General features: G+C 54.3%; 1 protein-coding gene across 1 annotated transcript in view; it reads right to left on the bottom strand.

Moving 5' to 3' along the window:
- The window catches only part of DNMT3A (DNA methyltransferase 3 alpha), a gene marked incomplete at both ends in the record, with an annotated part of 71,184 nt that extends 60,055 nt beyond the window's left edge, over window positions 1-11,129 (bottom strand). Inside the window, one exon of the mRNA XM_079720690.1 lies at window positions 11,064-11,129. Coding sequence (XP_079576816.1) covers window positions 11,064-11,129 — 66 coding nt within the window. The remainder of the gene's footprint in view (window positions 1-11,063) is intronic.
- Window positions 11,130-21,179: the final 10,050 nt, after the last annotated feature.

The following is a 21,179-nucleotide window of genomic DNA, read 5'->3' as shown; positions in this document are numbered from 1 at the left end:
AAGGTGTCCATTCTGCCTGCTTCTCGGGTTTTTAAGAAGACAGATGACTAAATGGTTTGTACCCTTGCCTGTTTTGTTCACTGCTGAATACCCAGAGCCTAGAACAGACTCAGCACTTCGTGGGTTTTCCACACGCCCCTCGATGAGAGGACTTACATGTTCCCCCGCAGCAGGAGGCCCCCCCAGCCCCTGCACTTGCCTGCAGAGCACTAGGCCACACCTAGCCAAGCCTCTGACCATTGCTCGTGGCCGGGCCCATGGGCCTGGAATGCACAGGTAGCAGCCAAGAGGGGGTGCCGAGGTGGGTCAGGATCAGCCTGGGTGGCCATGGGGTCTGAAAAGGCTCCTACCGCCCAGAAATTCTGGGCTCTGAACTATTTCTTTAGCACACTGCATCTCTTACAGAGGGATTCGTTTGATTTTCTAACTTTTGCTCTGAACTAATCAGAGACGGGAAAGCCAATCAGAGCCTCAGATCAGCACTAAGGCACCACAATTACCAGGCTGCCTGTGCTGACTAAAAACAAAGACACCTGCTGTTTCAGGACCGCCAAGCCCCAGCTTCCATTAGCATATGGAGAAAGCCTTTGGGGGCCCCTGATAGGCAACCCCTGTGCCATCTGGAGACTTGCTGTCATTCCTCACCTCCACACACGTGCTCTGCCTGACACACAGGAGATGCTCAGCACATCCTTCCCTGTTGAATTTAATTCAGTGCAACACCCCCAAGAGGAAGAGGTGGAAGACCCTGATGCCAGACCATCTGTCCAGGTCCTCGTGTACTGAGAACGGGGAGCCCCCAGGGCCATGTCCTGAGCCTATCCCTCGGGCCCAAGCGGGGAACGGCACCTGATGCCCAGTCCAACACTCTGCCCTCCGGTACCCCTGGGGTGTGCTTCGGAAACCGAGTCTCCACGAGAGTCCAGGTGGGGAGTCGCACCGAGGTCTGAGCGACTCTGGCCCACACCCTTTCCATCTAGCCCTGAAGCACGGCTTTGTGAAAAGCGTGCCGTTTTCGGTCAACACGTCATTCTTCCGTGATACAGCGACATCGCGGGGCAGAGGGAGGTGGCGATACCTTCAGCTCTGGGTCTGCCTGCATTCACACCCACAAGTGAGAGGGGTAATACACTGAGAAGCGTGAGCAGATGGCTTGGGGCGTGCCCCTCAAGGAGGCGTATCAAGCGGTTCATTCTCGCATCTGTCATGGGGCCTGTTTCATTCAATATCTTTGCTGATGGGCTGAGCAAAGGAATGTAAAATATGCTTATCAAATCTGCCAGTAGCACTGAGCTGGGAGGCAACACTAATACTCTGAAAGGGAAGAATCTGATCCACAGTGACTTGGAGCAGCTGGAAAACAGTAACAAATTTAGCAGGAACAGCCTTGAGCCCAGGTTGGTTTCCTCATCTGTCAAGTGAAGGGGCTGAATTAGTCAGTCCTTCCAGTGGGAGGAGGCAGGAATGGGCAGAAATTCTAGCGAGGTGGGCTTTGGGGCAGGGAGGCAGCAGGCTGGACTTTTTTTTTTTTTTTTTTTTTGCGGTACGCGGGCCTCTCACTGCTGTGGCCTCTCCCATTGCGGAGCACAGGCTCCGGACGCGCAGGCTCAGCGGCCCTGGCTCACGGGCCCAGCCGCTCCGCGGCATGTGGGATCTTCCCGGACCGGGGCACGAACCCGCGTCCCCTGCATCGGCAGGTGGACTCTCAACCACTGCGCCACCAGGGAAACACCAGGCTGGACTTTTTGCTCTGCTATTTACTCCCTGGTCCCTTCGAGCTATTTAACCTCTCTAGTCTAGCGTTCCTCACCTACAAAATGGGGATAATAATATCTACTTCACAGCAATGGTATAACAATTAAATGAGGTAATATATGGAAAGCTGACACATGAGAGTCGCTCAAGAATCGCTAACTTCCTCCGCTCCCAGGTCCCGACCAGAACTATTCACAAACGTGCATCCCTCCCTCCTCCCGCCCCTCCCCACCCCCACGCAAACCCCAGCTCACTGCCCGGCAGATGCAGCCATCACTCAGTGCTACAGACAAACCCCAACATCTGGCTGGTACCGCCGCAGTGAGATACTCAGGAACACTGGGGCTCCGTGATCCCTCCAAAATGCAAAGCTGATTACATCACTCCACAGAGCTTAAGCCCTTGCTGAGGGGGCTCCCAGGGCCCTGCAGGATCAAGCCAAGCTCCTTAGCCCCGGTGAAGGAAGGCCCTAGGATCTGGCCGGCACTTCCCACCCATCGTAAACCGACCACGCCAGGTGCAAATGTGGGCTGCTCCTTCCCTGGGACATTGGCACAGACCCTTGCTTCTGCCCCGACTACCTTCCCCTCACTTTTCCAACCTCGCTTCCTAGATTCCCTTCCCCTGGGCCCCTCCTTCCCACACCCCAACTAGACTGAGTCTGTGGGTCCTTCCTCTCCCATAGCACCCACTATCCAGCACTGCAGCTGCCAGCTATCGTCATGACCAAGCCACAAGCCCCTTGAGGGAAGGAACTCTGTCTTATCCACCTTGGCGTCTGTCCCCAGTGCCTAGAGCGATGCACCTGGCACAGGGCAGGCACTCAAAATACTTGATGAGTGACTGTCACATAGTAGATGTTCAATAAACAAGTCCATACACACAGAGAGAGGCACGTGTACGAATCCACAAACGTGCACGAATACAACCAAGCAGGAGGCTCCAGTGCCGTTCTGATCTTTAGGACTCAAAGTCAGGAAACAGGGTGACTAAAAGGTATTTTCTAGTCTTCAACATAATCATGTCACTTCAATTTATGTAACTCTTTACAGTTTTCAGAGCCGCTCTACATTCGATGGCCCGTTAGATTAGGTGGTTACCATCAGCCTCTCTCAACTTCTGAGGCTATGATTTGACCTACATTTTAACACAGCTCACTGGATGGATTATTTTAGGCCACACACAACTTCTCATTCTGAGGAGCTGGGCCATGATGACAATAATCTCTCACACTTGTACTGTACGTGGTAATTAACAGAGCATTTTCACATACGTTATTTCATTTTATTCTTATGCTTTACAGAAAGTAGAGCTGGTATTATTTTTTTCCATTACGCAGGCGGGAAATCTGAAGCTCAGAGTGGCTACCTACCTTTCAGAGATCAGAGAGCCAGCAAGGCAGGCCTTTAGAACCAAACTTTAAATCTTTTGATTCCCAACCCTTGGGTCTTTCCACAGCAACATGCCACTATACCTACTATGCCATGTGCCCCTGACACGTGTACACATGCATGACCATGAGCAGGCAGGCAAGCCAAGGTAAAGGTACACGCTGGCATTCACACGCACACATCCACACACAGTTGTCTCAGGGGCCTCATGCCTAGACGGGGACCCCTCCCCCTAAGAGAGACACATCCCACGAGGCCCTCACCCAGAGCCAGCCAGACGTACGTGCTCCCTTCAGAGCGTACACCGGATGCTACTGACCCAGCATCCGCTGAGCAGATGTCTCAAGTTGGTGTTTGAGTCAAGGGGATGAACTTGCCGGATCTAGCCAGCCACTTGCCCGGGCCCCCTGGGACAAGAAGCACGTACAGCCTTTGCCAGCTGGCTGGCTGGCCTCCCAGGGCCTGTCTGTGGTCATGGAATTCAGTGAAACGAATTGGCTTCTCTGGCAGGCAGAGCCCCGTTCTGGGTGCCTGAGTACCAGGCCCACGACCCCGCAGAGCACCCCGCACACACGCGCGCACACGCACACGCACGGCAGGCCCAGGCCGGGCCGCAGGGTGAGCTGCAGGAGGACGGGCGGGGAGGACAAGGGCACCGGGAATTGCCGTCGGTGCTCCCACCTCCGTGCAGCCCTCCCAAGCCCCCCGTCTTTTCTGCTCTCGGTCACCTCCCGAAGCTCATCAGTCCTTTGTTTCAACGACTCAACAGTATTCAACAGATATTCACTGACTGCTCAGTGGGCTTCGTATTATAATGATCGACGAAGGTCTTCCATGACTCCCAAAAGGCCATGCTCCCAGAAGGCAGCGTCCGTGTCCTGACGGCCCCTCCGACACCCGCACAGCTCCCAGGCACCTGCGCACAGTGGGCTTTCCCCAGGCCCTCCGCACCCCGTGCACCATGCTGGGGCCTCACCGCCTTCCGGAATGGAGACTCCCCCCAGCACATACCCAGCCCACTGCAGCCCAGCCGTGCCCACCCCTGTGGTCCTAGGGCCACCATGAGGCCAGGCCCGTGGATGTGCTCAAAAACATTTACTGAGGAGCTTCCCTGGTGGCGCAGTGGTTGAGAGTCCGCCTGCCGATGCAGGGGACACGGGTTCTTGCCCGGGTCTGAGAAGATCCCACGTGCCGCGGAGCGGCTGGGCCCGTGAGCCATGGCCGCTGAGCCTGCGCGTCCGGAGCCTGTGCTCCGCAATGGGAGAGGCCGCAGCAGTGAGAGGCCCGCGTACCGCAAAAAACAAAACAAAACAAAACATTTACTGAGCACCAGCTATGTACCAGATATAAAGATAAGCAAATAGGGAACTCAGTTCAGAGGGAGACACCACATAAACACACAAGCGCCTGTGCTGTGCGGAGGGCTGGGATGCAGCACGCCCACTCTGCCAGCAGCCACCCCCGTGGCCCCCAAGCTCCCTCGCCCTCGCTCCTTCAGCAGCCCACCCGGGCTCTGCACAGCCCACCATCTCCTTCCCACCCCACCAGCCACCCTCCCTTGGTGGATGGAAAGAATCCAGATAAATCTACTTTGTAGCCATGTGACTGTTACCAAGTTTCTCAACCTCCCTAAGCCTCAATTCCCTATCTGTAAAATGGGGAGCCTCCAGTTACTGTGAGGATTAGGTGAGTTAATTGCCGGGCAAAGGAAACTCCTTTAGACACCCTTCCACACCGTGCACATGCTAAGTGGGGTGATTATAAGTAATAGCCCTAATAGCCCTGTGGCTCTCCGCAGAGGCAGCTGCAGGACATGACCAGGCCCTGCGCCCAGTCCAGGTGCCAGAAAGGAAGGATATCTTCCCATTTCTCAGTCATCTTGGGACACCCACTCTTGCTCAGCTCCCCGCCCAGGCCCTCTGGGGCCTGCTTCTTGGCCGGGATGGGCTCCAACCCCAGCCCAGACCTGAAAGCATGAAAGACCTGAGGGACCTTGGGCCCGGCCGTGGCCCCGCATGCGAGCCTCTGAAGGTAGCATAGCCCCTGCCATCAGCAGTTAGGTCATCCTGGGACTTCCCTGGTGGCCCAGCGGTTAAGAATCCACCTGCCAATGCAGGGGACACGGGTTCGAGCCCTGGTCCGGGAAGATCCCACATGCCACGGAGCAACGAAGCCTGTGCGCCACAACTACTGAGCCTGCGCTCTAGAGCCCGTGAGCCACACCTACCGAAGCCCACGTGCTTTAGGGCCTGCGTGCCGCAACTAATGAGCCCGCGTGCTGCAGCTACTGAAGCCCAGGTGCCTAGAGCCCGTGCTCCGTAACAAGAGAAGCCACCGCAATGAGAAGCCCGCGCACCACAACGAAGGGTAGCCCCCGCTCACTGCAACTAGAGAAAGCCCCGCGCGTAGCAACGAAGACCCAACGCAGCCAAAAAAAAAAAGAGTTAGGTCATCCTGCAACTTGCCTCAGTTTTGCTTCTGTTCAGTGGGTAAAGGGAGAGGAGGCCCTAGGCCGCGGGCTCTCAGGGGACGTTAAGGACTTTAAACCCACACCATTCACACCCCCGTCTGCATTGTCCCCACTCTTCTCCCATGCCTCTCAGTCCTCGGGGCTGCAGTGGATCTTCACCACAAATGTGCAGATAGGTTGGTAGATAGAGAGATAGGTAGATGGGGAGGAAGGTAAGTAGGTAGATAGACAGACAGCTAGTTAACTCTCCAAAATAAATTACAAGACTGAACCTGCGCCACTGTGTTAACCACTCACACACACCATCTCACGGAAATCTCTTTTTGCTGCTCAGCAGTCACGTAGCTGAGTCCACATTCAAACACACGTCTATCTCCAGAGTCCAACTGACCCCCACTTAAGACTGTACTGACTGCAGAGTTAAACTTGACATGTAATAGCAGTTAACTTAGAGAATTTTAGAGAACCTGAACCCGAAAATGGAGGTCCCAGTCAGCTCTGGGGTGGGCACTGTTTACATCACTTGCCTGCTATCCATGCGCAAGCATCTAATCGACTCCACTGAGCTACAAACAGACACGCCATTATTATTATCAGCTGTGTTCCCGAAGAGGTAAGGGCAAAGCTGCCTTTACTGGAACTGTTTAAATGTGTAAGAGGGATGCTCCCTCAACGACCCCTATAGTGACGATTATAAAGCAAAGAGCAGGCCCTGAGTGACTGTGTGTGGGCATCTGAGTGCACTAAAGGCAGGGCATGCCCGGGGACGGGCACCGGATCTGTGGGCCAGCAAGAACAGCTGAGAGTGGAGCCGGGGGAACCCCACTCAAGGATGCCCTTGAACTTCGGAACCGGAGTGCAGGAAGTGGTCGGCGCCCGAGGGAAATCAGTACTTGCCAGGCCTCTGGGTTGGACCTCGGTGAGAAGGGAGGAGCCCTGGCCACAGCACGGGCCATACGTGCATACATATACACACAGGTATGCACACACACACGGGCACACTTGCTGTGCTCCCCCAGCACAAATACGTACCCCCCCAACGGGCGCTTCTCCTACCCAGCAGGAGAGGGTGAGCTCAGGGAGAGCCATCCAGGAGCGGCCTCCTTCCTCCAGAGGGCAGGCGTGGCTTGCCCATCCTTGTATCTTCCTATCCCCTTCCCTTTACTAGGTCCTCCAGCAAGGTATATTCAGTTCACCCAACAAACTCGTGGAGCCCTACTATGTGCCAGGTACCTGGAAAGGTACCTAGCTCTACTATGTGCCAGGTACCTGGAAAGGTACCTAAGTCTGAAAAGGAGGGAAGGAGGGAAGGAGGAAGGAGGAAGGGAAAGAAGCAACGTGTCCACAGCAGCGTCTTCACACGTAAGAGTATGTACCTGCTATCTGTGTGTATGTGCGTGCACACGTATAGCCAGTCACACATACTAGCCTGTGTACGGGAGCTCCTGCTGGAGACGAAGTGCCCCCAACAGCGACCCCAGGGCAAGAGCACTGCTATGCAGAGAAAAGCATTCTCTGACCATCCCGACTTTCAGAAGAAACTTGGATAGGACTATGGACCATCACAGCTGGGAGGCACCATCCATTCCATCCCCCTTCACATAGGAGGCAGCCTGAAAGGCACAGGAGCCTGGGTTCGAATCCCAGCACCACCACTTACTAGCTGTGTGGCCTTAGACAAGTGACCTAACCTCTCTGAGCATCCGTTTAGTCTTTAATAAGATAGGGTGATGAAAATACTAGAGCCTACCTTATGGAGCAGTTGTAAGAATGGAATAAGATAATGCAAGTACAGAGCTTAAAAGAGCACCTGGCAGATAGTCAGCACTCGATGCATCTGTTATGTTTCTAAGGCCCGAGGAAAGAGGGGAACAGCAAGATCGGGGGCCCAGCCGGGGCTTGGACTCCTGGCCAGGCACTGATTCACACCTGGGGATCTGAGGAGGCCCTTCCAGCCCCGGGCTTGGAATGCTCTTGGTCCCCCGTCCTGCTCCCTCTGCCCGCCTCTCTGCCCTCTACACAGGGCCTGGCACCATCTCTCCATGATCCCCTCCGAGCCAGAACCAAGGCTCCTGGACTCCCTGAGGTTCACCTCCCCTCCCATCTCTCATAAGGCCAGCCCTCCCTCCCTTTTCTGTGGCCAGATTTACCCAGCCGACCCTCACTGCCAGAGTCCCAGGGCTCAGCACCCCCTCCCACCCCCGCCTCCGAGCCTGCCTCCTCCCAGGCTCCCCAAGCTGCCCCGTCCCTGCCCAACACATGGACAGTAGGGCTGAGGAGGATGCTGGGCAGGTGCCACGAGGACACCACGTACACAGGCCTCTCTGCACTGCCAGCACAGGCACGGCTGCCTCAGCCTACCGCGCACAGCTCTGCGCCCTGCCTGTTTGATCAGGGCTCTGGGATTGTTCTGCGAAGGGGTCTTATCCACTCTCATCTTCCTCTCCATCCTATCCACAAGATATTTCCTGAGCACCTACTGTGTGCTAGTCGGGCCCTGAAGATCCACCCAGACGACGGTGGCCGGGGTCCTGCCCTCCTGGGGCAGCTGCGGGGCTGGACATTATCCACACCAGTACTTCTCAAATCCCCTAGAGGGTTGGTAAAAACAAGGATTGCTGGTCCCCTCCCCAGAGTTTCTGATTCAGCAGGTCTAGGGTGGGGCCCGAGCTTTTGCATTTCTAAGCCTTCCAGGTGCTGCTGGTACCGCTGGTTTAGGGATCACATTTTGAGAACCGATGGTTCTCTCTGTAATTCAAGACAGACTGAAGCCAGGGCTTTGATCAGAGAGGAGAGAAAATTAGGGAAAGGCACATCAATCAAAGGAAGCAGCATAAACAAAGGCCTGGGAGCTCCAGGAAGTACTGGAGTGAAAGGTACAGGGAGGCGTGGCCGGCGGGGGTGGGAGGGGCAGGCGGGAAGGGCACATGGGGCCAGGTGGTGAAGGGGCCAGTGGGCAGCCACACCCCTGCCCTCTGGCTCACCAAACAGTTCCTTTGTGCCAGGTGCCCCTGGAAACTCTGCCAGACTCCTTGGGCTGTGGCCCAAACCCATCTTCCCCTCTGCAGCCACACAGCACCCCAGCCCCAGGCCTGGCTTTCACGGGCTGCCGTGGGTGGCTGTCAGTGTCTCTGCCTGCCCTCCTGGGGGCTGCACGGGAGCCAGCCCAGCGGTGCCAGGGAGGTGTACCAGGTGAGCCAGTATGCACACCGGGGAGAGCGCCCGCCGTACCCCAGCCCCCATCTGTCAGCTCCCTCTATCAGCACCAGGCTCGGGGCCTGGGTGTGTGTTTGTTGCCTCTTGAGCCAGAGCAGTTACTATGGGTGGATAATAATAGCAATCGTAATCCCTCATAATTGGACCAGACTTTGCTGTTTGCAGGGCACTCACTCCATGCCCGTGACCTCATATGACTTCCACAACCACCCCATAAAACAGGCACAGCTAGAGTTACTACCCCCATTTTACAGCTGAGCAAACGCAAGCCCAGAGGGCCTGAAGTCACATCTCCAAAAAGTGACATCTTCAGGCCTGGGGCCCGGGACTCGTGACTCTGTCCAGTGCTTTTTCTCTGTCCTGAACTGTCATGATGGAGAGCCTGTCTGCGGCTCTCCATGGGAGGGGCCGGGGGCTCTGCGGCCCAGGGAAGCCCTGTCCAGTAACAGGGGAAATGTGGCCCGGCTGCCCTGGCACCTCCTCCAACTGGGGGGCGGGGGGCAGCTGACCACCAACTGCAAGTGCATGGACACGGGGCTATGTCAGCACCAGTCGGGACATCGGACCGGGGGAGGGGTCAGGGTCACCTAATCTAACGGAGGAGCAAAGCCAGGCCCAAGGAGGGAAGGGAATTATCCACGGCCACAGCTGCCACTCAAGAGCACAGGTGGGTGCAGGTGGCCCTGACTCTATGGCGGCAGGGTCTGAGTCTGCTGCCGCCTGAGTCCGCGGGATCAGAAAGAAAGGGACTGACCTGTAACCCTTAGGAGACCCACCCAGTGGGCTGCAGCATGCACTTTCTTCCCAGCTTGGGGGTATACACGGTGCCCCGTCCCGTGGCACTCTGCAGGATCCTGGGCTGGAAAGACAGGTGTCTGGGCTTCGTGCACGCATCCGTGCGCGTGCGTGCATGTGTGTGTGTGTGTCCGTAACAGGACCCATGCAGGTGGGGCAGTGAAAAAGGCTCCGATACAGGAGAGCAGGCTCTCATCTGGACCCCCCACTGATAAGCTGGGCTCAGCTTCCTCATCTCCAAACCAGGGCCATCTGTCCTTGCCCCACTTGTTTCAAGGGCTGTCCTCAAGGACCAAATGGATGGAAACCACCCAGAAGACAGAAACTGGCTCTAAGAAAGAGCAAGCCCAGAAGGAGCTGAGCACGCGCGGCAAGAGGGTGGGCAGGGAGCAGGTCTCGGAACTGCCGCTGATGGCGGATCACCAGAGCGGATCCCCTCAGAGTGCTCCGTGGTCCCACACCTGGTGTCAGGTGTCCACCCTGGTTCCAGGAGGACAAACTGTGCCCCAGAAGCTCTCAGATACCACCAAGTATCACCACCCCCTGCTCCCGCTCAGGGAGAGGAGAACCGGCAGAGGGAACTGTGGGGACCAGGGCACGACAGACGGGACGCCCCAGGAAGGCCGTTGGCTGGCACAGCTTCCCTGGAAGGGTGGGGCAGGGTCTACCATTCCACAGAAGGGAAAAACAGAGTCCACGTGCTGGGGATTCGAATGGCTTTGCCTACAGGTGGACACGGCTTGGTGAGTCCCGAGGTTGCCTGTCGAAACCCGGCAGGGACACCTACCAGTCTGCTGGCATCTCCCCTAACTGATTTAGGCCCATCCTGGAGTTCAGCAGAAGGGTGAAGAGGTCACCCCTCATGGGGCTCCAAAAACAAGGAGGTCACTAGCTCCATGGCCAGAAGTGACACTTGCTCAGAGCCAGGGATGGGACGGGGGTGGGAAATCACCATCTCCACTGTGACTGGTGCTGCCCTGAGCACACAGACACAGCGCGCCATGCACCGCGGTGAGCCTGGCTGTCTGTGCCGCCGGGGGAGCCCTCACGAGGCCCCCCATCTACAGAGCCCCCTGAACTTGTCTTTGGCCTCCCCAAAGCTACTAACCCCCCTGGGGAAACAGAGGCAGCTAACCCAGGTAAAGTGACTCACCTGAGGACACACAGCTAGTAAGAGGCCGATCCAGAAAGGAAGCCAGATGTGAGGACCCTGCAAGGCCAGCCCTAACAATCGCACACGCCTGGGGTCTGAAGCTCTGCTCACACACCACGGGGACTGAAGACTGGGTCCCGGAGCCTGACCACCAGGATTTAACCTCTCCAAGCCTCAGTTTGCTCATCACCAAAACAGGGAGATAGGTCTTCCCTACAGGCCCGTGTGAAGACGGAGCGGCGCGGTCCAGCGCCCAGCACCCCCAGCAGAGCCGGCTGCTCACCTTGCGCTCCTCCTCCCCCCGCTCCGGAGCGGGGCCGCTGGCGTCCCCGGGGCCGCTGGCGGGCATCGCGGGCAGCTGGGCGGTGGGAGGCAGGCTGGGGCTGCGCGGGGCTGGGGGGCTGCTGGCCTCTGGGGAAGGAATTATCGTGGTCTTGGTAAGCAAGAGTTAAAACTTAAACATAGATCCCGGCGCCGGGGGTGAAATGCGGCCTCAGGCTGTCTGTGGGGCTGGGCTTCCCGTGGCTCCACCTGTGGGGGGAAGAGAAGAGGGGTCAGCAGGATAAGGCACCTCCACCCCAGGCCCCAGCTGACCGCCACCGGCTCCCAGGGCCAGACCCTCGGCCCCGGGGCCACGCTGGCCTGACTCCTCTTCCCAGGCGCAGGCCGACCCGGCACCCAGCCATGCGGGCACCCAGCGATGCGGGCACGCAGGCCGAACCGGCAGCAGGGCCGCACCTGCCTCCGACGCGCGACAGTTGCCGCGGCACAGTGGGCGCCACTTGTGGGACTTCCAGCCGCCTCCCGCCCCCTCCCGTCACTTCATTCACGGCTGTTCTTTCCTTTGAAAGCTTCCCGCAGCCTCGCCCCCCCGCACCCCCGGGAAATCCCAGAGGTCCCCAGCCGGCTACACTTTCCTTCTGATCTGTCCTCCCCGCGCCCCTACCCCCACCCCGCCCCCACCACGTGGAGGAAGTGAGCCGTAGTCACAGGATGTAGTGAGATGAATGTCACCTCACTTTAGGGCCGGCGCCTGGGCCCGGGGAAGGCTGAGGGTGAACCCGGACTGCGGCCAGGCTGAAGGCCTGGGTTTGCAGGGCTGTCCAGGGGACGCCCCGGGGTGGGGGGCGAGGCGGCAGCCGCACCGAGCGAGGGAGGATGCCAGGCCGCTCCCCCAGCACCCCACGAACCAGCCCCACCTGCCCTGGGGAACTGTGGGCTCCAGGGGGCCCTGCGAACGCACATGGCTGAATTTTAGGGGCTTTTCGGCCTCCCTGCTTCAGGTGCGGGCCTCACGCCAGTGAACTAACAAAGCCCGGGCCACAGGCCTCAGCTGGGGCGGCGGGGGCGGGGGCCGGGGGGGTGCAGGTCGCGGCTTCACCCCCTTGGTGAGATCTCCGGCTCTTCGCCCCCCAGGAGGAGCCTGGGCCCAGCCCCTGCCTCCGCGGGCCGGGCAGCATGGGGAGGGGCCTGGCAGCAGGAGGAAAGTGGGAGGCAGGCTGGATCCGGGCCCACCCACACCCTTCCACTTCCAGTTCCCGGTTCTGCTTCCCCCGCTCCCCCTCCCTCCAGGGCTGCTTCTCCCATCCCCCTCCAGCCAGAGCTCCCTGGAAAACCAGGAACCGGAGAAGGCGCAGGCTTGGGTCTCCCACGGGTGCAGCCCCTCCCCAGGGATGGGCGCTGGGCTGGGAGGTGGGGTGTGTGTGGAGGGGGGAGCTGGCGCTGGGAGGAGCCTCCTTAGGGCCCGGACACGAGGGGCCCCATAAGTTAGAGCCTGGACAGGCTGAAGGTACTCCCGCCCCCCTAGGTGAGCCCTAAGGAAGCCGCAGGTGTAGCGCTGGTCCAGGCTGGGGGCAGTGCTGGGCCGAGGGACGTCTGCTATGCGGGTGCAGGAGAGAGAGCAACTCCGTGTGTCCGATGCGGTGCAAAGCCCGGACGGGCCTTCCTCTTTGGGCAGCTACAAGTATTACTACCATCTGCTGTTGAATCTAAGGCTGCAAAAGGCTAGGGCTTATCCGTGTTTCAGTGTCAGGGCAGAGGCTTGAATCCAGATCTCTGACTCTAGGGCTCTGAGGGCATCTCTATGAAGCTCCGTCCCCCAGCTTACACCACCCCACAGAAAAAAACCCCGAGAGCCCATCAGACAACCGGGCCAACCCAGAACTCCACAAGGCTTCTGACCATCATCAGCCAGCCCGCGAGTCCCCCTCAAACCCACCCCTTGTCTGTTAGCACAAATATCCCCGATCACCCACCACATCAAAATCTTCAAAAGGATGAGCAAGCTGAGAGAGGCAGGGTCTGGGTGGGAAGAACACTGAGCCCTGGAAGAACTTCTCTGGCCCTTAGTTTCCTCATCCATAAAATGGAAGAGGTCGACCAGATGATCTTCAAGAACGTCTTCTAGCCCTGCCCTGCCAAGCTGTTGGACGCCCCAAAGGCAAAGGGCAGGATCCTACAAGGCTGGGCCATCTCCAGGAGCCCCGAGAGCCCTAGAATGGAGTCCATGCCGAGCCAGGCACAAAGTAAGTCAGGGGCAGATAGGCCTCTCCCGGATATTTGTCTCAATGCTGCCCTGAGGCCTAGAAACATCCAGGGGCTTCTGTAAGAAAAAACTTTCAGAGAACCTCTGGTGGCTAGTGACAAGAGGAAGGAAGCAGGAGGGAAAAGCAGAACATCACAGGGTGTTGACCCTGAGGGCAGACGCCCCGGAAAGGAAAGGAAAAGCTCTTTCCTCCGCCCCTTCCTCTGCTCACCCCTCTCACATGAGCTGCACACTGTCTCACAGCAAACACAGCTGACCTGGGTCAGTCTTTCGGTTCCTTTGTATAACTCAATGGAACAGCCTTGTCAGTAAGTGTCCCTCAGAGTCACCCAGCATCATCTAAGACCATCCAGCACATGGCTGGGCAGGCCATGCACTGCACAGCTCCAGAGCCCACTGTGGTGGCCAAGGTCCAGGCCTGAAGACAGCGCTTCCCGCCCATCCTTAGAAGCTTCCTTCTTCTCCCAAGCAGTCCTGCCGAGGGAAGAGACCTGCTCTTGGGCCCACAGTCCCAACACAGCAGCATGTGTCTACCATGACATGACGGCCCTGCTGCTCCTGGCACCAAAGCATCCTCCTCACCCATGCCAAGGGCTGCACCACAAAACCACCACCAAATAAAAACCCTTGCCAAGAGCCCTACCGCCACAGTAGGCAGCTTTAATTTTCTCCTTTATACTGCTAACGTCCACAGTGGCCATGAATAATTTTATAACAACTTTAAAAAAGTTGTTTTGAGGAATCCTATCATGAAAATGTCTTGGTATCACAACTGACATGGTCACCAGCCTCACCGCTCCAGTTACAAAACTGTTGTGGAAAAGGACTGGGATTTTGAATCTACACACCCAAGTGCTCTACCTTCTAAATCCAATGTAGTAGAAAGGTTTTTTAAAGAAGACATACAGGGACTTCCCTGGTGGTCCAGTGGTTAAGACTCCATGCTCCCACTGCAGGGGGCACGGGTTCGAACCCTGGTTGGGGAACTAAGATCCCGCATGCCACATGGTGCGGCCAGGAAAAAAAAAAAAGAAAGAAGACATAAAGTCACAAGATTGGGCTGAACAGAGAGGAGACACCACCGACAAAATGTGGGGGTCTGGAAAGCAGATTTGTGGCAGGCAAATTTCAGACAGCACATGACAAGTGATTTATAACAGAGTTCTTTAAAGACACGTGGCATGATAGCACCACGTATCTCTGGGACCAGGGGTGAAGAGGATGGATGTATGAAAATAAAAAGGATCGAATGAAAGAAGTAAAATACCTAAATCCACCTCCCCCAGAAGTCTGAAGATTTACTCTCTAGAGAGCACAAAACAGAGGGTCTTTGCGCAGAGAGTCGACAAGCACCGTTGAGAGCAAGAGGAATAAACAAAAACCAAGGAGATGAAGGTTATTTTCAACGCTGAGGTTGAGTCCCCCAGGCTAGTGCCCCACTGGGCTCCTAGAATACTGGCAGCCAGACCGTACCTTCTTCTCTGGAGAATCTTACCAGTGCAAGAAGAAAGGCCTAAGGATACAGATATTGACACCAGAACCCAAATGGTTTCCAAATGGCTTGTTTAGGTCAGCCAATGTGGATCTGCAAGTCAGCCAGCTTCCAATCAGCTTTCTAGTCCCCTGGTCTTAACCCTGAAAGGACAACCAAGGACCACTAGACATCCGAGGGAAGCCTCTAACTTGGAGAGCTTCCACCATGGAAGGGCACCACCATGCCCTCTACCACTGAACTTTTTTTTTTTTTTTAATTGAAGTAGAGTTGATTTACAATGTTGTGGCAATCTCTACTGCACAGCACAGTGACTCAGTTATACACACATACGCATTCTGTTTTATACCCTTTTCCATTATGGTTTATCCCAGGTTATTGAATATAGTTCCCTGTGCTATACATTAGGACCTTATTGTTTATCCATTCTAAATGTAATAGTTTGCATCCACCAACTCCAAACTCCCAGTCCATCCCTCTCCCTCCCCCCTCCCTCTTGCCAACCACAAATCTGTTTTCTGTGTCTATGAGTCTGTTTCTGTTTTGTAGATAGGTGCATTTTTGCCTTATTTTAGGTTCCACATATAAGTGATATCATATGATAGTTGTCTTTCTCTTTCTGAGAAAGTATGATAATCTTAGTGGATAGTATGATAATACTATCACTTAGTATGACAATCTCATGTTGCATCCATGTTGCTGCAAATGGCCTTTTTTGTTCTTTTTTATGGCTGAGTAATATTCCATTGTATATATGTACCACATCTTTATCCATTCATCTGTCAATGGACATTTAGGTTGTTTCCATGTTTTGGCTACTGTGAACAGTGCTGCTATCAACATAGGGGTACGTGTATCTTTTGGGGGTTTTCTTTTTCTTTTTGTTTAACATCTTTATTGGAGTATAGTTGCTTTACAATGGTGTTAGTTTCTGCTTTATAACAAAGTGAATCAGCTATATATAAACATATATCCCCATATCTCCTCCCTCTTGCGTCTCCCTCCCACCCTCCCTATCCCCTCTAGGTGGTCACAAAGCACCGAGCTGATCTCCCTGTGCTATGCGGCTGCTTCCCACTAGCTATCTATTTTACATTTGGTAGTGTATATATGTCCATGCCACTCTCTTACTTTGTCCCAGCTTACCCTTCCCCCTCCCCGTGTCCTCAAGTCCATTCTCTACATCTGCGTCTTTATTCCTGTCTTGCCCCTAGTTTCTTCAGAACCTTTTTTTTTTTTAGATTCCATATATATGTGTTAGTGTGTGGTATTTGTTTTTCTCTTTCTGACTTACTTCACTCTGTATGACAGTCTCTAGGTCCATCCACCTCACTACAAATAACTCAATTTCGTTCCTTTTTATAGCTGAGTAATATTTTTTTTTTGCGGTACGTGGGCCTCTCACTGTTGTGGCCTCTCCCATTGCGGAGCACAGGCTCCGGATGCACAGGCCCAGCGGCCATGGCTCACGGGCCCAGCTGCTCCGCGGCATGTGGGATCTTCCCGGACCGGGGCACGAACCCGTGTCCCCTGCATCGGCAGGCAGACTCTCAACCACTGCGCCACCAGGGAAGCCTGAACTGTCTTTTTAACCTGACAAAACTACAGGTGTCATTCGCTGTTTTTACTCTGTGGTCTGAACTCAGGAACTGAATGGATTTGGCTAAAGATGAAGACCTGTCCTGGGCAATGGGCTCCAAACGGGGGAGTAAAACAAGCAAGAAGACGTGGGCTCCAGAAAACAGGAATTCCAACCAGAAGGAAGGCAAAGGGAATGCCAAGGAGGACAACAAAAAGAAGTCACCGAACGGCAGCTAACTATGCCACACGCCCAGAGAGCAAGAGAGTGGATAACTCAAAAAATGGAACTGAAACATAACACTTGATGTGACTGCCCTCATGGAAGCCATACAGACAGCTATTAGGAGGTGTAGCAGAAATGGGCAAAAGGTATAAAGAAAATAAGGCAGATAAAGAAACAAGGTAGGGACTTCCCTGGTGATCCAGTGGTTAAGACTCTGCGCTTCCAATGCAGGGGGCCCAGGTTCGATCCCTGGTCAGGGAACTGGATCTCACATGCAGCAATGAAGATCCTGCATGCCACAGCCAAGACCCAGTGCAGCCAAATAAAATAAATAAATAAATATTTTTAAAAAATGACAAAAGTCAATTAAAAAAAAAGAAACAAGGTAATTATTCATTTCAGGGGGGGAAAAGGAAACTATTGTAGTACAGTATAAAGCTCAGCTGTAAATAGTTGCATTAGTTGATTTAACAAGTATGTATACATAACATACATAAGTATGCATGTTTGTATGTATGTATGTGGATGTAGACATATTACCTGGTGTATTAATTTCCTATTGCTTCTGTTACAAATTACCACAAAGTTAATGGCTTAAAACAGCACAAATTTTTTTCTTGCAGTTCTGGAAGTCAGAAGTCAAAAATGGTACTCGTCACTGGGCTGAAATCGAGGTGTTGGCAGGCTGCATTCTTTTCTGCAGGCCCTGGAGAGGTTCCATTTTCTTGACTTTTTCAGCTTCGAGAGGCTGCTCACATTCCTTGGCTCCTGGCTCCCTTCCATCCTCAAAGCCAGCAACGGCCAGTCTTTCTCCCATCACATTACTCTGACCCTCCTGCCTCTGCCTTTCACTTTCAAGGATCCTGATGATGACACTGGGCCCACCCAGATGATCCAGGATAAATCTCCCCATCTCAAGATCCTTAACTTAACCACATCTGTGAAGTCTCTTTTGCCACATAAGGTGACACATTCACGGGTTCAGGGGATTAGGATGTGGCCATCTTTGCAGGGCCATTATCCTGCCTGCTACATGCATACATATATGTATGTTATTATAGGCATAAGACATTTTTGAAACAACACTGGTAAGGTACTATTTATTTATTTATTTATTTATTTATTTATTTATTTTTGGCTGCGTTGGGTCTTCGTTGCTGTGCGCGGGCTTTTCTCTGGTTGCGGCGAGCGGGGGCTACTCTTCGTTGCGGTGCGTGGGCTTCTCATTGCGGTGGTTTCTCTTGTTGCGGAGCACGGGCTCTAGGCACGTGGGCTTCAGTAGTTGTGGCCCGTGGGCTCAGTAGTTGTGGCGCACGAGCTCTAGAGCGCAGGCTCAGTAGTTGTGGTGCACAGGCTTAGTTGCTCCGTGGCATGTGGGATCTTCCCGGAGCAGGGCTCGAACCCATGTCCCCTGCACTGGCAGGTGGATTCTTAACCACTGTGCCACTAGGGAAGACCCCTGGTAAGGTACTATTGATAGTATGTCTACCACGAGAAATATTGAGGGGGTTGGCTGGCATATAAGAGAGCTAAATTCTTATTTACCAAATAGGAAATCAATGGAAAATGTCTACAATGGAAGAGTCAAAAATACGAACATTACTCAGACCCATGAGATGTAAAACTGCTAGAAGAAACAGCTAAAAGTGGTTGCCTCTGAGAAGAAGAAGAAGGTGGAAGGAGGCAAGGAACAACTGCATTCGGTGAAGAGATGTTAGTTCTATTTACTTCTTAAAATTATATGCATGTAATACTGTGAAGAGATAAAAAGTAATTTTTAAAAAGAGAGAATGGGGGGCTTCCCTGGTGGCGCAGTGGTTAAGAGTCCGCCTGCCGATGCAGGGGTCACGGGTTCGTGCCCCGGTCCGGGAAGACCTCACATGCCGCGGAGCGGCTGGGCCCGTGAGCCATGGCCGCTGAGCCTGCGCGTCCGGAGCCTGTGCTCCGCAACGGGAGAGGCCACAACGGTGAGAGGCCCGCGTACCGCAAAAAAAAAAAAAAAAGAGAGAATGGGTCTGGGAATGAGGGCTTACATCCAGCTGCAACCATTGGATGGGTTTGGCCTCCATCCTCCTCCATAAGAGTGCAGCTAAGTCCCTCCACCTCTGTTACGCTATGAAACCGTCACGTCCCACAGAACACCCATCATCATCTCCTCACCCCCACACAGAGTTCCATCATCAGCTCTAAAAGTGGTACCTCCCTCCCCGCCCCACCCTCACATCCCTCACGAAATGTTTAATTCTCGCAACACATCATTTCCACCAAGTCCAGCCCATGTGCAGCATGGTGTACCTCCCTCACGTCCCCCCCAAACTGCACCTCGACGTGCCATTGCTGCCCACATCCCTAACCACAGCCCAGCTCGCTCATCAGCCCATCTCAGACCCAAGACCCACAATTCAACCATCTCCTGAAGCCTCCAGACCGTCCTGCCGCGTCACCTCCCAGCTCTGCCACCACACCGTCCCCAGCACCATTCCCACCCTCCTCACCGATCCCAATCCCATCAGCACCCCCTGAGCCAATCAATCACCCCAAAGCCTCACCTCCAAGCCTGCTCCAACCAGCACCGACTAGATCGTCACCCCAGTCTCACCTCAACAAGGGCCGGCGAGGAATCATCCTCTTCCAGAAACAAAACCATAATTGCCCACAAACCCAGATCCTTCCTCCATCAAACACAACCCAAATGTGATCACCATAAGAGCCTCTCCGGCTCCATCTCAAGTCCTCTCTTTGAATTGCTGAAAAATATCTGACCGTCTCTGCACCAGGTCCTTCTTCACCCCTCTAGCTGGTCTGCCCTTTTTGCAGTGGACTTTGCTGGTTTCGATCTAGTTACCTTCCCTTCCTTCCCAGTGGGGTTTTGTGGTGTTTGTGCCGACCCCACCCCTCACCCTAGTCACAGAGTGAGCATGTGACCAGGCGGGGCCAATCAGAGGCCCCCCAGGAGTGTTTTGGTGCAAAGGAAAGATGCTAACGTGATGCGACGTGGGTCAGGAGCTGCTGGCTGCGTTGGGGAAAGCGTGCCTGAGGGTTGGAGATAGACGCTGGAACACTGAGGCCATTGTCTGGGCCCCCCGGACCCAGCTGTACCTGGAGGCAGGGCATCTCTGAACCTCCCGGTAATGTGAGACTTTCCCTACTTCGGTGGGAGTGAGTCTGTGCCTTTGGTGTGAGTGAGTCTGTGCCTTGTGGCTGACGCTCCTGACTCATATACTAATCTCAACCTCCTGAAGTCTTCCCTGGGAGGCCCGACTGCGTGGGTTCAAATTCTGTCTGTATTAGCGTCAGCTGTGTGACCTGAGGCATAACTGTGCGTCAGTTTTCTCAGCTGTAAAATGGGGGAAATAACACTTGCCACTTCACAGGCCTGTTGTGAGAATTAAAGTGAGATGCATTAAAAATGCTAACAGGGAATTCCCTGGCGGTCCAGTGGTTAGGACTCCACGCTTCCACCGCACGGGGCCCAGGTTCGATCCCTTCACTGGTCAGGGAACTAAGATCCTGCAAGCCGCATGGCATGGCCAAAAAAAAAATAGAATGGACGAAATAACATTAAAATTATTTGCTTTAAGAAACATGCCAACAAGAGTGCCTGACACAAAGGATATCCTCAATAAATTTTAACAATTCTTAGTCCCTGACTAACCCAGCCCACAGTTTTCTCTTCTTTGTTGACATCCCTGGAGTGCCCGTGAGTGTACTTCACTCAAATGGAGCTTGTACTGATTACGATTCTTACAACGCGCCAGGCCCTGTGAAAGAGCTTTACAATTTCAACATCTTGTACATCCTCACACCTCACTCCAACCCTTTGAAGTGGAGACTATTTTTATCCCCATTTTCTAGATGAGAAGAATGAGGTATGGAGAGGTTGGCCAAGCTGCCTAAGGTCACACAGTTCGTGGGTGGAGGAACCAGATACAAATCCAGGTCTGTCCCCCGCTGAAGCCCCCAGTTTTCCACTTCATCATGATCTCTTACAATTAGCATGTGACCACTGCAAACATGTTAACTTTCCCAACGAACTGATCAGAAAACAAAGTTTCCAGTTAGTCTCCCTTTCCTGGTGAGGCCTGTGGGCTGTGAGGGCAGGGGGAAGGGTGGTAACAGGCAGTCCAAGCTTCTAATCATCGTGTTCAGTGCCCTGCCGGATGAGGGAGTCATTCATTCATTTATTCATCCTACTATTTACTGAGCACCTACCGTGTGTCCGGCACTGTGCTAAGGGCCATGCATTGTCTCGTCTCATCCTCATAAACAACCTATGAAGTCTATGAAGTTGGTTCTACTATTATTCCCATTTTATAGAAGGATAAGCTGAGGCTTGGGGAGGTTAATTACCTCTCCAGAGTAGTGCAGGTAGAAAGTCCCAGGGCAGGATTCTGAGTCCAGGTCCATCTAACTTAAGAGTCCTTACAAACATGGCGACACCCAGTCATGGATGAGCATGAGTAGCACAGACCCCAGATCAGCTCTCTGTGCCCCTGATGTGACACCAGCCTGTAGATAACAGCCTCACGGCTGAATTTCCTATTTGACCTTAGGAGGA

Source organism: Hyperoodon ampullatus (genome assembly GCF_949752795.1).
Source record: "Hyperoodon ampullatus genome assembly, chromosome: 15".
Classification (NCBI taxonomy): Eukaryota; Metazoa; Chordata; class Mammalia; order Artiodactyla; family Ziphiidae; genus Hyperoodon; species Hyperoodon ampullatus.
Note: the sequence above shows the minus strand (reverse complement) of the source record. Positions and strands in the feature narration are given on the sequence as shown.